At 39.9% G+C, this 16,770-nt stretch overlaps 1 protein-coding gene across 5 annotated transcripts in view; it reads right to left on the minus strand.

The window, feature by feature from the left end:
- The window catches only part of slc25a28 (solute carrier family 25 member 28), a 43,557-nt gene that overhangs the window by 17,914 nt on the left and 8,873 nt on the right, over positions 1–16,770 (minus strand). The window contains exon 1 of one of the 5 annotated variants that reach the window (XM_048551344.2): positions 8,700–8,721. The exons of 3 other annotated variants lie outside the window; for them this stretch is intronic. Coding sequence is in view for 1 of the 2 variants with exons in the window: in XM_048551343.2 (XP_048407300.1) it covers positions 8,453–8,488 (36 nt within the window). In the remaining variant the exon portion in view is untranslated. Of the gene's footprint in view, positions 1–8,452; positions 8,608–8,699; positions 8,722–16,770 lie in introns of those variants that run through there. One more of the 5 variants, XM_048551343.2, reaches the window with a different exon arrangement.

Consider the following 16,770-nt stretch of genomic DNA (forward strand, 5'->3'; position numbering starts at 1 on the left):
ATATGTTTAACAAAAACAGAATCCAATCGTCTACACAGCAGGAGCCATTTGCAGCTAATGGTCAATTTTCTGGTTTCAGTTTTCACTTTTTGCTCACTCTTCATAGTGGAACTGAAACTCAGTCAGTATTTGCTTTCTTGACAAATTTTAGTAAGGTCAATGTCAAATATTTTCGCTGAATTAAAATACTAAGTTTTCAATACAATCTAAAATGTAAATACTGTAGAAAAAGAAGCATGTACAAAATGAAAAGCTAACATCAGTACAGACAAAAAAACGCCAAAATTCAAAACAAATAACCTTGATGTTTATACTACAGGCGAAAAGCACGCAGGCTGGTTGGCAAGTGACTACCTGCGGAAATAAAAACAATGAAAAAATTGTGGAAAAATACAAACCTTTACCCGACTTAATAGTACTACAGTACTTTCTAATTTCATTAATATAACTTTAGATATTAGATTCAACCTACAAAAAAAAAGTCAACAGTACAGATAAACTTGGCTGAATTCATTTTGCGGAGATAAGCCACAGCTTAAAGGCTTGGTCTCTAAATTTAAGCTGTGCCAAAATCATACTTTCTTCCTACATCACCGTCCGTTTTTCTGTTCAAAGGATTTCACATCTGTGGTGACTTTGATATCTGCAGATATGTAATTTAACCTTTTGCATAGGTGCATCAAGGAGGTTAGTAATACAAAAGTAACTGAAATGACAATATATAAAATATTTTGTTAAAAATCTAGGAGAATTGATTCTATAGAGACAATGATAATTCCAATCAATTTAAGACGAGTTGTTGAATCAAATGGGGGTAAACGACAAAGGATAGATGTTTTACAAGTTCACAGGATTGCTTCAACTTAAGCCATTTTAAAATTAATCCTGTTCTACAAAATTGAATACTCAATCTATTACGAACCCAGATCTACACAAAGAAACAAGAGTAGACCATGTCCCCTTAAGTTTTTTTCCAGAAAGTGTGGTCAGTCAAAGAAGTCAGAAAATTGAACACACTGCATTCAGTTTAAGGAAAGGTTTGATACTGTTGTATGTAACACAACAAACAATACCTCTAACTAGCCGAGTGTAACTTTATGCCATGGCTACATAAGCCCAAAGACAACCCTCACTCCTTCCTTAAACCGGAGTCAACATCTTGAAGAGGTTTGACAGCATAAAGTGGTTGGCTCTTCTGACTGAGGAATCGAGAACAGTGGCAAGGCTCGAAGATAAAGGTTTGATCATTTAGGACCAAGATGAGAATTTCCTCTCGACTCCAAACAGGTACGAATCTTCACTATTCCCTATGTTAGGATTGTGCATGCTCCATTTTTTGAACATGAGTTAAAGTAGAGACACTGAATATTGGAGTCTTGAGGAAACGCAAGACATGGGAGAATGAACGGGAAAGGGGAACTGAGGCAGACATTTGTATGAAATGGTGAAACAAGCTGGAGGGTATGGTTCAATCCAGAGCACTGTTATGAAATGAACACAAACTTCAACTGAGAGATAACAGTGTGGAGCTGGAGGAACACAGCAGGCCAAAGGAGCAAAGTGGTCGTTTCAAGTCAGGACCCTTCTACAGAAAATTTCTGAAGGCTCCCAATCCAAAACGTCAACTTTCCTGCTCCTCTAAAGCCGCCTGGCCTGCTGTGGTCCTCCAGCTCCACACTTGTGACTCCAGCATCTGCTGTCCTACTATCTGTGAAACAAACTTTAACTGGCAGCTTGAGAAGTTTCTAAGTACCATATACCTGTAAGATTTTAACAGTTAGAAGTCAGAACATACAGGTACAGTCAGTCATATGGAATGAAGATCCAAAACTAAAAATTGGCTCGTGGTTCCAAAATTGAATTTTTTCAAATTTTAAACCTTACTGTTCTCTCTATCGTAATATTATTAGTTTGATTGAGATGGCAGCACCATGGCCCAAGCGGCATTCCTAGTGCTGATTACATAATCAAAGCTAACACTACAGGGGTACTGCCTTTCAGCCAAGGAGCTAGGAAAAAAACAGACCTGTTCTGGATCTGCTCAAATAGATTTGCAAGAAGCCAAGGTACTACTACACGAGGAGAAACTATTAGTTCAACAGAAATCTTTTCATGTTGCTCAAAGCTGCAGTGCTGAAACAATAAATACAGAAATTAAGTAAATGTTTGGCAACTACGCAGAATGAAGGAAGTAACATCTACAAAGACTCAGGTGTCATATCTGACTTTTTATTTCAGTATTATGTTTTTCTTTACATGTGAAGTTAATCTTCATCTGCTGTGATACTTGTAATAGTTTTATGATTACGCACATCCATCTAACAGCAATTGTACTTCAAAAGTACCCAACTGTTGTAGAGAACTCCAAGGGCACAGAAATATAACCCGATTCTTCCTCAGAAAGTGTTTTGAAGCATCAACACCCACACAAAATCACACTAAAGAAACTCAAGAGGGGCTGTGCAAAACAAGAGGGAAGAGAAAAGTTGCAACGACTGAAAGATCGTTAAGAAAGACATTGATCAGATATTTTGAAAGTCAGGTGGCGTAACAAGGCGATGGTATTGGAAAAAAATTGCAGAACCAAGTAATGGAAACATTTCAAAGAGACTGGTGGTATCCCATTTCAGCAGGTACTCAGTAATACTGGTAAACCTTCAAATCACTTAACTTGCACATATTTCAGATAGTGACCTCTCTGTAGCACTGCATGTGGCGCCGGGTTATGAGACGTGCACGGGCAGAACCCAATCATCTTTAAATAGTCCGTTTACACAGGCTACAGTCCAAAGCCCTTACAAAAACATGAATAAACTTTTAATATTTTTGTTTACAATGACTGTGGAAATCCATCATAAACAAAAGAGAGTCTGAAACACCATATCCTCCCACTAGAAGGGAAATTACACTGAAAGTCTCCGATAAGCCTTTGGAATTAGTCCACTCTAAATTTAGTGGTTTCTAAAAACTTAATGCTCCAGTGACTGCAGACTTCTCCAAATTATGTACTCCAGTGATCTTTTTATAATTAGAACTTGAAACAAAGCTTTTCTGATTCTGCATTGATATGCAAGTGCAAAAGAAGTTACTACTTAACAATAGTACCAAACCCCTCTTCTCTCCAAATCAATTGCAATGAAGGTTTTCATCCAACACTGAATAGCTTGATTTCTACAGTAATTTTAAAAATTCTTGTTGTCTATTCAAAAATCAAAACACTCTGTAGCTAATGAATTGCTGCTTTACAAGACAAATTACTGGTCGAGCACCAACAGGTCTCCACTACAAGTTAGAATTTTACGCAACAACATTACCACAATACAAACCTGATCAGTGAATTAGCTTCAACCAATATGGTAAACAGTAGGCACAGCAGTAATTCACTTCTGCATACACCAGTCATCTGAATGCCAACTTACACCCTTTTCCCACCCCCAAATATTTTTGTAAACCAAGGGAAAAAGCGTTTAACTAGAGCTGAAAAGTAGCTTTGAAATAGGTCTGCAGAGATCAACAGTAACTTCGAGAGAGATCGGCCTGTCCATGAGGTTTGCAAGGTGCAATAGCAAAATTTACCTAAAGTTCCTACCCTCATCGGCACCAACTCAAAAAAGAGGAAGTCTAGAAAATTGAGAATTTCCAATATATAAAACATGCAACAATCTACTTGACTTGGTCTACATATGGGCTCAGTTCCTCCTGAATTCACAGTAATACCAGTCAACTTTTCATGCACACGTGCATTTGTTTTGTGACTGACTAGATAAAATTTTAAACCAACAAGACCCAGATAAGCTCAAAAAAACCAACTCCCAGAGTCAGACATAATTCTCACTCTTTAGGAATGCATGTCATGAACCCACAATAAGCTTGAGAACCCCCCAACATGTTCTCTTGTCACGTTAATAATGATGGCCATTTTTATGGTCTCACCATAGCACAGAGATCCAGCTCAGCCAAACAGTTCTAAAATTTACCACATTTAAACAATTCCCTACAGGAAGGTTGCTAATAACCAATTTAACTACTCAATTACAGCCTTCAGTAACATGCAATTGCCAAACGAAGCTCATATTAAAGCCATCCAAGCTGGGAAAAAGTTAACATTATCAATCAGAGATCTTATCCTTCCAAAAGTGGCCTGTAGCTACAGTCTGTTCAGCTATGATATAGAATCCCAGGAGAAACACTGTTTCTGGTACTGATAATGGGAATAATTTGAAGTGGTGAACTGGCAAAACATCAAATTACATTAAAGTAGCCTCAATACACTAATTGCAAATAGATTTGTGACTAAAACATCTACAGCACTTCAATGCTAAGTGAATGGGACATGGTCATTTGTTGTTGGAGGCCCACGCTTTATGAACTACTGGTAGATTTACACACCTCTTTCCAAAATGCAGCAGTGGTTCTCTAATTAATTGACTCCCCCCCACCCCCGAAACCCAAGGGTACTTTTCAAATGGATTATTAATCACATCAGCCAGCACCAATCCTACCTCAGTTATATTACACTGTGCAATGCCAATTAGGAAAGCAATGCACATGAATGGTGTTAAAGTAACGCCTGATCTCTTAAAAGCATTCATACTTAGTGAGATAACAAGGTGTAGAGCTTGATAAACACAGCAGGCCAAGCATCAAGAGCAGAAAAGCTGATATTTTTGGGCCTAGACCCTTCTTCAGAAACCCTTTTCTAAAGAAAGGTCTAGGCCCAAAAACATCAACATTCCTGCTCGGCCTGTTGTGTTCATCCAGCTCTACACCTTGTTACCCCCTTCACACTTAGTGAGTTGGGTGCACCTCTTCTCAGTGCAAAATGTGACTATCCTTCACAGGAATAGAGTTGGCAGAAACATATTACTACATGTGCAGAAGCTTAAAAAACCAAGTATGCTCAGAGTGCAGCTGATTGGCCATCTCTTGGCCATGGTGCCTGAGGAAACTGCCCATAAAATCACTTACCAGCAAGTTCTGAAAGATATTTTTGGGCCCCAAGTTGAAATCCACTGCAGGACAGGGACAGAACAAAAGGGGAGGAAACTGACACCAGGTCATTATAGCGATAGGTCATCCACATTGACAGATTAAATGATAAATATTTGCAGTGAACAGTTAAGCCTGCAACCGTGACATCACTTCTTACAACGAGAACTTTATTCACCTGTTGAGAAAAACAAAACTACTTGGGCTATTTGTATGGTCTCACTAGCCCAAAAAAGGGAACGGGAAGACAGTTACCACACCCATAATCCATACACCAACCCAAATGTCACTAACCAATGCACTGTGGGATGGAAGTTGCCAGCTATGCTCAAGTCTAAAATAGACAGGCCCAGAAAAACAGTTTTGAATCTTAATTTCATGAAGTTAATAAATACCCTCAACAAATGCTAGAACTGAATCATTGTCAGTAAATGGAAGGACAGGCAGACAGCACACTTACAGGGAAAGACGGGGTGAAAAAGAGGGAAAACAGGGCTAACGTACAATCACACCAAGATTTTAATAACTGACCACAGATTGTCTCAATTTTGGAAAGCAGCCAGTTGAGAATCCAATAGTCCAATCCAAGGTATAATCTTCAATTGAGTAAAACTGTCACTCCATCACCTGATATCAATTCAAAGTTTGCTTGCAAAAGAAAAATGAACTTAATGGTTGACAAGGAAAAACACTGGGCCAGCAATAAACATCTGTACAATAATATACTGGGCACAAGTTCTAACGATAGTTCATCATTCGAATTGAACAAGGTGGTTCACTATTTTTACATTGTGTATATAACCTCAGTCAGATGCCATGTCTCATTTTGAGAAATGGAGTGCTTGAAGTGAATAAAGCAAGCATGAGATATGAAGATAGTGTTACTTCAATTAATACATCAAATGCAATCGCATCTTGAAAGAAAATGTAGCTGTTGGTTAGCCTATCCAAGCCAAAGTCTTCCATTAAAAAGTTTCCAACCACTTAACACAATGTCCCGTTTAAGCAACAGACAACTGGTTTCTATCTATATTGTGACATCTCTTAAAATCAGTAACCGAGAAACAGCCACTCTTCAAACACAGGCAAAATAACAAAGGCAGAGTGACTTCAGAATCAATAAGCATCTGTTTCAGAGCCGATCAAAGACAACAAAAAAAAGTGATTCCTTATTGGTGGGAAGAGACTGAAAACAAATGTTTTACATGCCAAATTTTCACCAGCCGAATGAGCAAAGTAGTTCTTTTCTTCCAAATCCTGGAAATAGTTTTGTTACCAATACTTGGATAAATCTACTTGGAATTCAACAGTTAATGCCAGGCTGGCAGCTTTTAGAGTATGTCAACACCATGTGATGTGAGGTCATTCCCAAAAGAATGATCAGGAAAATTTCCCTCAAGTCTAGACTAGTTGAGGGTAATTAATTTCACCTTCTCAAACAGAACCACATGCACCAGATATCAGTCGTACGCTGTTCTTTCAACTTAAAGTGTAGGGTAAACCATTTGGCCCAAATACTGCTGCAAGCTAGAACTACAGGATTAACAACTGGATGAGTACAGTTAGCTTCACAATACAGTACACATACCATCGTATTAAGCAGAGCCTTCAAATAAGCAGAATTGTTATCAATTATCAGCTGCTTACTTGATGGCCAACATTTAAAGGAGCCTGCAGCTTCTGCCATTATCAGAAAGTCCAAATAAATCTAAAATTTAGCACAGATTCCAATGAACTTTGGGGAAATGGAGACAAAATAGGGAAAGGACAAAGTAAATTACATCTTGAGAGCTCAAGTGTAATATCAAAATAGGTAAAAACTAACCATGCCAGCCAAGTTTGCTTGTCAAATTCCTCAAAAACAAACCCAGTTGACCTTTAAGACTACAGGAAAGATATAAGTTATAGCTGCTAAAAATATAAAATCAATGTTCTGCAGTACCATATTGCAGAGATATTCAAGGGTGAGAGTGTCAGTTGAGTCATACAAGATTGAACTCTGATTTTATACTAAGTACAGACATATTTGGAAATGCAGTTTCTCTGTCACTGAAAAGATAGCCAAACAGGAGCCGATATTTTAGTTGTAACCATACTGTAGAAGGCAATTTAACAATAACCTTTGACGCACTGAATACTCCATTTCTCCAGCCAACTTAACATATTCAAATTCCATTTCCCATCCTGTTAACGGTGTTAAACATTACAGCAATTTCACTGTACTGTTGACACCTAAAAGAACTCAGCTATGAAAATTAACAGCTCAGTATTATGGGCTCCCTAGAAGTTCACAACAGGAAATAGGTGAATAGGCCCAAATCTTCCAGTCTCAAGACTGAGATGCCAAAGAATTTGCAACCAAAGTTACCAAATGGGAAGTGTTCAAAGTTTCAGCGTCCAATGGGCAATTCCCACTACCCAGAACCCTCTACAAGAGGCAGACTGACAGTTAGCCAGGAAACTTAAAGACAGACAAAAACCTAGCTGCCCAAGACTTAGATTACCGAAGTGACACTGCAAATAACTCAAGACCTCTCATCAGGCATCCAGGTCACACTTTTGTTGCTGCGTCCCTCCTCTCCAACTAAACACCTTTTCAGAAGTTAGGGGAATCCAAAAAGTAGAGGGCACACGTTTAAGGAGAGAGGAGAGAGATTTGAAGAAAAGGACCCAAGGGCAACTTTTTCATGCAGAGGGTGGTGCATGTATGGAATGAGCTTCCAGAGGAAGCTGGTACAATTACAGCATTTTAAAAAAGGCATCTGAATGGGTGTAGAACCAGGAAGGGTTCAGACAGATACAAGCCAAATGCTGGCAAATGGGACCAAGTCAGATCGCAATGTCTGGTCAGCACGTACGAGTTGGATTGAAGGTTGGTTTCCGTGCGGAATGATTCTGTAGCCATCCACGACCACACGCTTCACTCACCCACCACCCCACTCAATTTGTGCATCCCTAAAAATGACATTACTAGTTTGTACTTCAGCTTTTTCCAAGAGTGAATTACTTCACCAAATCAAATGACTGCAGGGATCAAAGCTTTTACTGTCTGCAACACTTGCCCTTTTTTAAAAACCAGCAATATAAGCAGTTTACTGAAACAGGAGCCCCTTCGACACTGCATCCCAACTTTCAAGAACCAGCCTTCTTAATGTGTAAAAGCAGCATTCTGATATTTGGGAATTGAACCAACTTGGGCTCCAAGTTATTTGCAACAATTTTACATTGCCGTAGAAGTTAGAGGACACGCTGGTGGATTAAGTGCGAATTAAACAGCACAGGAAACATTTTCCTCTACAAAAATCCTTTATTTGCAAGATAGAGGAACACAAAGCTAGGATAATACTGCCAGTATTTCAAAGTTATTAACTACACTGTTATCCAATTAAGGGCTTGTAAAGGAATGTCAAAATACCACAAAGAACTTTTCATAGGAGGTTTATAGGGTGAAGTTTCACCACACCTTAACATGGCTTGCTCTGTAGCTTCCAGCATCCATCGAACAGCTAGTTGGGCGAGGTATTCAGTCCAAAGATGTGTAGCTTTTGTTTCAATAGCACGATATTACTTTCCCACAGATTTAATTAGCACAGAACAGATGCTCCAATTGCAAAGTTCAGGATTCACAAACCAGCAAGTAATTCCTGTGGCTGAGTGCCCTAAAATTGCAAATTTAAAACATTCATTGAAATACAAGCTTGTAAAAGTACCTTGTTTAACAGCAGTCAGGCAGGTGTAACACTGACTAAAAGCTGGCTGAAGTAATCTGTGGATCTGCATCCAGGAGTACTTGGATGTTTTTGTGCAAGTTACGAGTGGCTGTTCTATTAAATCATCTCTAACTTAAGGGTTCTAATGGCTTAAAAAGTGTTGTATTTTAAAACCTGTTAGCAGAGATTAACTGACATTAAATCACCTATTACAAAAATGGAGAACCAAAACAGCATTCTTTGCTTATGTCTAAAGCTTTGAGATATCAATGAGCTCAAATCCAGACAAGAGGTTCAGTTCTTAACTGACATTCAGAATACAGTAAAAGAATATCAAAAATACCTAACCGAAGTAATAAACATCTTAAGTACACAATTCCAAAACAGTACACAAGCACGACTTAACTGTGCACTTGTCATGTAAGACAAATAATGAACATCATGCATCAGGGCTGGTGAGGTGGGGGAGTAACATGGAAAACTGAAATTTATATCTAAAAAGCGAAAGAACTGCAGATGCCGTAAATCAGGAGAAAAAACAAAGTTGCTGGAAAAGCCCAGCAGGTCTGGCAGCATATGAAAGTCTAAAAAAAACAGGGTTAACGTTTTGGGTTCAGTGACCCTCCCTCAGAAATTTCTATCATGTCAGCCAAAGAACTTTCAAAGGTAAATGAGACGGTACCGCAAATACAAAAACTCAAGCCACTCCAAAGTGAAAGCATTCTAAAGTCAACCATCAGTAGATGCTCTTGCTACAAAACTAACCATACACCTTCAAACTCCACTGATTTGCCAAAGTTTGATAGAAGTAATAGAGCTAGAACATAACAGCACAGTACAAGCCCTTTGGCCCTCGATGTTGTGCCGACCTGTCATACCGATCTCAAGCCCGTCTAACCTACACTATTCCACATACATCCATATGCTTATCCAATGACGACTTAAGTGTACCTAAAGTTGGCGAATCTACTACCGTTGCAGGCAAAGCGTTCCATTCCCTTACTTCTGAGTAAAGAAACCACCTCTGACATCTGTCCTATATCTTTCACCCCTCAATTTAAAGCTATTTAAAGCGCCCTCGTGCTCGCCATCACCATCCTAGGAAAAAGGCTCTCCCTATCCAACCCTCTGATTATCTTATATGTCTCAATTAAGTCACCTCTCAACCTTCTTCTCTAACGAAAATAGCCTCAAGTCCCTCAGCCTTTCCTCTTAAGACCTTCCCTCCATACCAGGCAACATCCTAGTAAATCTCCTCTGCACCCTTTCCAAAGCTTCCACATCCTTCTTATAATGCGGTGATCAGAACTGTACATAATACTCCAAGTGCGGCCGCACCAGAGTTTTGTACAGCTACAGCATAACCTCGGTTCCGGAACTCGATCCCTCTATTAATAAAAGCTAAAGCACTGTATGCCTTCTTAACAGCCCTGTCAACCTGGGTGGCAACTTTCAAGGATCTGTGTACATGGACACCGAGATCTCTCTGCTCATCTACACTAAGAATCTTAACATTAGCCCTGTACTTTGCCTTCCGGTTACTCCTACCAAAGTGCATCACCTCACACTTGTCTGCATTAAACTCCATTTGCCACCTCTCAGCCCAGCTCTGCAGCTTATCTATGTCTCTCTGCAACCTACAGCATCCTTCGTCACTATCCACAACTCCACCGACCTTAGTGTCGTCTGCATCCTTCTACGCCCTCATCCAGGTCATTTATAAAAATGACAAAACAGCAGTGGACCCAACACCGACCCTTACGGTACACCACTAGTAACTGGTCTCCAGGATGAACATTTCCCATCAACCACCACCGTCTTCTTTCAGCAAGCCAATTTCCAATCCAAACTGCTATATCTCCCACAATTCCATTCCTCCGCATTTTGTACAATAGCCTGGTGTGGGGAACCTTATCGAACGCCTTGCTGAAATCCATATACACATCAACTGGTTTACTCCCATCTACCTGTGCGGTCACCTTCTCAAAAGAACTCAATAAGGTTTGTGAGGCACAACCTTCCCTTCACAAAACCGTGCTGACTATCCCTAATCAATTTATTCTTTTCTAGATGATTATAAATCCTATCCCTTATAACCTTTTCCAACACTTTACCAACAACTGAGGTAAGGCTCACTGGTCTATAATTACCAGGGTTGTCTCTACTCCCCTTCTTGAGCAGGGAAACCACATTTGCTAGCCTCCCGTCATCTGGCACTATTCCTATAGACAATGACGAGTTAAAGATCAATGCCAAGGCTCGGCAATCTCCTCCCTGGCTTCCCAGAGGATCCTACGATAAATCCCATCTGGCCCAGGGGACTTATCTATCTTCACCCTCTGTAGGATTTCTAATACCTCTTCCTTGTGAGCCTCAATCCCACCTCGTCTAGTAGCCGGTATCTCAGTATTCTCCTCGACAACATTGTCGTTTTCTAGAGTGAATACCGTTGAAAAATATTTAGCGCTTCCCCTATCTCCTCTGACTCCACACACAACTTACCACTATGATCCTTGATTGGGCCTAATCTTACATTCGTCATTCTTTTATTCCTTAAATACCTATAGAAAGCTGTAGGGTTTACCCTAATCCTATCCGCCAAGAACTTCTCATGTCTCCTCCTGGCTCTACTGAGCTCTCCCTTTTGGTCGTTCCTGGCTACCTTGTAGCCCTCAAGCGCTCTGACTGAGCCTTCACATCTCATCCTAACAAAAGCCACCTTCTTCCTCTTGAAGAGAGATTCCACCTCCTTCGTAAACCACGGCTCCCGCGCTCTACAGCTTCCTCCCTGCCCGACAGGTACACACTTATCTCAGACAAACAGGAGCTTTTCCTTGAATAAGCTCCACATTTCTCATGTGCCCATCCCCTGCAGTTTTCTTCCCCATCAGCTGTATGACCAATGTCCTCCATTTCCAAATCAAAGGCTGGATTTAAAAACTCGTACATTAGCTACAACTACGAGAATCACTATCCAGAATAAAACACAAGAAAACAACCTTAAGTTACCTGTTCATTGAAAAAAGGGATTTACAAAAAAAAAAGGCCAGAGCCCCTTCTCCAAACCACTGAAGATTTCTAAAAGTCAATAACCTCCATTATGAAACTCAACTGTGATGTCCTGCCCATTTTCAACTAACTTTTGTATGTGCAATGTCACCCAAATTCAAGACTTGGAAATAAAGTGTTCAGAGTTTAACCAGCAGGATGTCGTAAAGATTGGGAACTGAACCTAGCACAATCCTTTAAATTAACTGGTAAGTCACATGGAGGAAAGAGGTAGTAGAAATGAGGCAATTATTCCTTGGACTTAAACATCAAATTACAAACACTCGTACTTCAAAACACAATCCCTTAGGGGGTGTAACTTTTAAAACAGCGTTAATGAAATTTTTTTCAGAACATCTACTTTATGTCCTGTATGCGTTCCAACTGGTGGACAAGTCTATTTGCAAATAATAGACTCAAGAGCAGAACCTGTTTGCAACCCAGGAACCACCTGTAATTTCTACATGCCAGACAGGAAAAAGGGAGAAAAATCTTGTCCCAAATGAGAAAAAGGGTGCTTCAGCAATAGTCATTTCTGAAGTGAAAAGAAATTTAAGGTAACAATTTTTAAAACTGGAAAATACCTCTTGGATCCATTGGCAGTGTGCATTCTAAAAGGTGCCTGCAATTCCAAAGACTAGATGATAGCGAAGCACATAACGTCCAACTTCACTGGTATACCATATAAAGAGAGTTTTAAACATCAGATATCCAAACGGCATGCGCAGACTTGGAAGCTAAGAGCAATGTTACTCCACAGATTATAGAAAAGGGTATTATATAATTTTGTTCAATCCAAATTGATTTGCCAGTTAATTTCATTTCTGTTGTGGCTTAGTGGGTAGCACTCATGCCTGAATCACAGAATTATGGGTCCAAGGCCTGTTCCAAAAAGACTTGAGCACAAAATTCTCTACTGACATTTTGCATTGAGGGAATGTGGGACTATTAGAAGACACTAAACTAAGGTCGATTTGTGTTCTCAGGTGGGACTAAAATAGCCAATGCCACTAAGCAGCTAGTGAGTTCAACTGTTGGTGCCACTATTTATCCCAACATTGTCAGAATTACCCATCACTATATTACTGTTCATGAGATCTTGCTGTGTAAGGTGATATTCATGCTTCCTTACTTAAATAACTATTTGCACAATTAGCCATAAAGTACTTTGGCTATCGGAGTCATGAAAGATCATGACTTGTAAAGGAAACACCAAATGTTGAAATAAAGGCAAAATACAGTGGTTGTTGGAAATCTGAAACAAAATGCTAGAGAAAGATATTCAGGTCAGGCAGCAGCTGTTACAAGAGAAGCAGGTAATATTTCGAGTCTGGTATAACTTCTTCAGGAATTATACTAAACTGTTAACTTGGCTATTCAAAATTGCCAATGAGCTGTTGCGCTGTACTGCACGATGCAAATTTTGTTACACCACGATTATCCGTCACAGCAACAGCACCAAAATGCTGCAGACGACTGAAACCCGAAATAAAAACAAGAGCCATGCTCTGACACAAACCCCTTGGAAGATCAGTGTATATACCCTGCCACTGTTTTCTGGTGTGAATATTGGCCAAAGCAAAAGCAATGTACCCTAATCTTGTCAGGTTTTGATTTTACTGCATCTACTGTAGCAGCTCAATACACTTTTCAAAGTCTATACATACACATCAACTACATAATCTTTAAGAGATTTTGCAGAGTGCCAATGAAAAGGAGGTCAGATGCTAGGAATTCTCTAAACCATACCACTGACTTGGAATGAGTGTGACTTAGCAAAAGTGAAGGAATGGCAAACTCCACAGGCAAAGAGTTCTGAAGTGTCATATTGGATGTGACATTAATTCTCTCTCTCTCTCCACGGACGCTGCAAGATCTAGTTATCCCAAACTAGTTTTTCTGCACAAAAATTCTAATTAGCCCAATTAAACAAATACATTTTGCAGTTTTAATAAGGCACTGTTTCACTGCGATCTACACAAAGTTGTTTTAAAACAACTGTCTGTGGAAATACTAGCGATAACATTATCAACAGTAAACAATAATACTTCACATTTGTTGAAAAATAAAAGATTTGTAAGGCGAACACTCTTCCTTAACCAAAACATTACAATGCCATGACTCAAACACTACAATAAATGGCTTGCAGTTTTACAAGGCTGAAACAGTCCTCAATCTGCACTTGATCCAAACAGTATCTTAATTATTCAGCATTGTTTTGAGATTTTCTTCTTACGGGAAAGCAGAGTTGCTAGCAAGGCCAGTATTTGTTATTCATCCTGATGAGTCATCTACACTGAACTTGTTCTTTTTTTCAAAAAAAGGTAACTGATCAGCTGCCGTTACTTTTCTAGATTCTGATTTATGCTCGTAAGTACAGTTAACTGACGTTGTCACAGTGAAAGGTTTTGGAACTAGAAGTAAATGAAAAGGGAAAATCTCTAACAGATTGAATTGGGGGGCTGAGAAGAATCCAGCACAAATGGTCTTAGAAGGCACCCACTTTAATGTCCAAACTCAGGAATACGCAAATCCCAGACTGACGGAAACCACATCAGCAGGCACAGAAGTGTACACTTCAGCTGTGCGAAACAAATTTATAACTGTTAGGAAGGGTTTCTGTTGGGCCCAATTTGTTACATGCAGGCAACATTCTGAATTACAGCAATGCATGATAATCAGAGTTTATTGCTGAGCACCTTTCTCCAAGACAATTTAGATTTTTAAACAGCAAGATTAAAAAAATGCAAAACCTGTTCATTTATGTCTTCTTTCACCTCACCACCCATGGCACCAAATACTTATTTTGATGAAGTAGCAAGGTGATTGTGTTTTTGCCAGATAAAAAATGTGGAGCTGGATGAACACTGCAGGCCAAGCAGCATCTTAGGAGCACAAAAGCTGACGTTTCAGGCCTAGACTTGTGCTCCCAAAATGCTGCTTGGCCTGCTGTGTTCATCCAGCTCCACACTGTTGTCTCGGATTCTCCAGCATCTGCAGTTCACATCGTCTGCGTTTTTTACCAACTTAGCACACGGTAGACATGGTGAACGATGCAATATCGGCTACACTCGAGGCAGTGAACCCAATGGTCACTTTGCAGAACATTTCACAGCTGGCACATCACCAAGCTTTTAGTGGTTGTCATTTTAATCCACTGCCTTGCTCACATTTGTCCTTTGCTGGCTTATGTACTGTTGGGAGTTTAATGTAAGCAAGCAGGTTTTCCAAAACAAGTACTTATAGTCTCAAAATCAAAATCTACTTTTCAGCAGAATTAACCCTGTCCCCAGTTCTCCTTCTCTTTGAAGCACGCCAGTTCGAGTCTTGATTTTCATTTTAACTTGATATTTATATTGTGGACAAACACTGCTTCTTGAATACAATCACTATCACTCATTTTGCTTCTTGCTCCATAACATCATTACCATTTAATCTCTCCAAGCCTGTATTCCAACACAAGAACTTTGCGATGCTCATATGCTAAAAACCAAATATTTTCTTTCCCCAAAAGCACTGTCAAACTTCCTAGGCACTTCATGCCCTATTTTTAAATACATCTCACTCTCTTCTCCCATAACTTATTACTTTCCTTAACCTCTTGTTGAGCCAGAAACCCTTCAGATGCAAGGGATGAGATATTATGAACAGAAAAAAAAATCCTTCGTTTCAAATTTCCTAGTCTTGACTCAGGCACTGGCTACTGGCATTGTGTCAGAAGATCACAGATGGAAGCCTCGTTAGCAGAACAGTTAACATTATAGCATAGAACTAAAGTTTATTCACATGTTCTTGCAGCCTGTTTAGAAATAATAATTGGGGACATTTAAGCAACTCTTGGATAGGCACATGGATGATAGTAAAATATAGGGTATGCAGGGTAGTTTGATCTTAAATTAGGGTAATAGGTAGCATGACATCTTAGGCCAAAGGGCCTGAATGTGCTGTACTGTTCCATGTTCAAATTGTATACCTGCCCATATACTTTCTTTGAAAGAAAAATGCAGTGCACGATGGCATTTACAGCCCATTTTGTCAATCCACGCAGATTCACCCAAAATCTGATTCTCCTTAATCAAATTACCACCATTTTATGACATCTGCAAACTTTAACACTATGCTTTCCACACAAATCCAAATCAAAAACAGTCCTGCTAACTGAAGCCCTTAGGACATCAGAACATGCAGCCATCCACTATCGTCTGCTTGTCTCTTGGTTAGCATTGTTGCCACAGTGTCTCCTAAGCTGAGAAGTTTTAACTATTCTGCAGCTGTTGGGCACTCGATCACTTCCCGCTCCCACCCCCCACCCCACTCCAAGGGGGAAAGCAATAATCCAAACAATTATTTGGGGCAAAAGCAAATTTAAAAAATGAAAAAAAAACTTTGAAATAAGAAGAATGTTCTTTATGCTTTATCCAATGGCCCATATTGTTAGAAGCTAATCAATGTGGGGACAAATTCTTAACCACCATTCCAAGTTTCTAATGCATATCCTCAGGTAAATAATCATTCTAATGTTGCTTGCCATTCATTAGCCTGAAAAAAAGTTATCTAAAAACTGCTTAAAAAACACAAGTCTTCCTTGCCTCGAACAGAAGTCCTGGCATAAAATCTCTACAGCGTTTTAAGATGACACTCCCAGTCAGGGGATGCAAGTTTGTTTAGGTGGCACGGTGGCTCAGTAGTTAGCCCTGCTGCCTCTGAGCACTAGGGACCCAGGTTGGATTCCACGCTCAGGCGGATGGTCTGTACGGAGTTTGCACATTCTCCCCCTGTTGGCGTGGGTTTCCTCTTGGGTGCTCCAGTTTCCTCCCACAGTCCAAACAAAAAACATGTGCAGGCTAGGTGGAGCGGCTATGTTAAATTGCCCATCGTGTTCAGGGATGTGTCGATTAGGTGTGACAAGTCTGGGTGGGATGTTCTGCAGGTCGCTGTAACTTGTTGGGCCAGAAGAGCCTGTTTCCACACTGAGGATTCTGTTCTATTCCTCAGAAGGCAAAGCACATATTGTGCTTTCTTG

The sequence above is a fragment of the Stegostoma tigrinum genome, chromosome 20 (genome assembly GCF_030684315.1).
Source record: "Stegostoma tigrinum isolate sSteTig4 chromosome 20, sSteTig4.hap1, whole genome shotgun sequence".
NCBI lineage: Eukaryota > Metazoa > Chordata > Chondrichthyes > Orectolobiformes > Stegostomatidae > Stegostoma > Stegostoma tigrinum.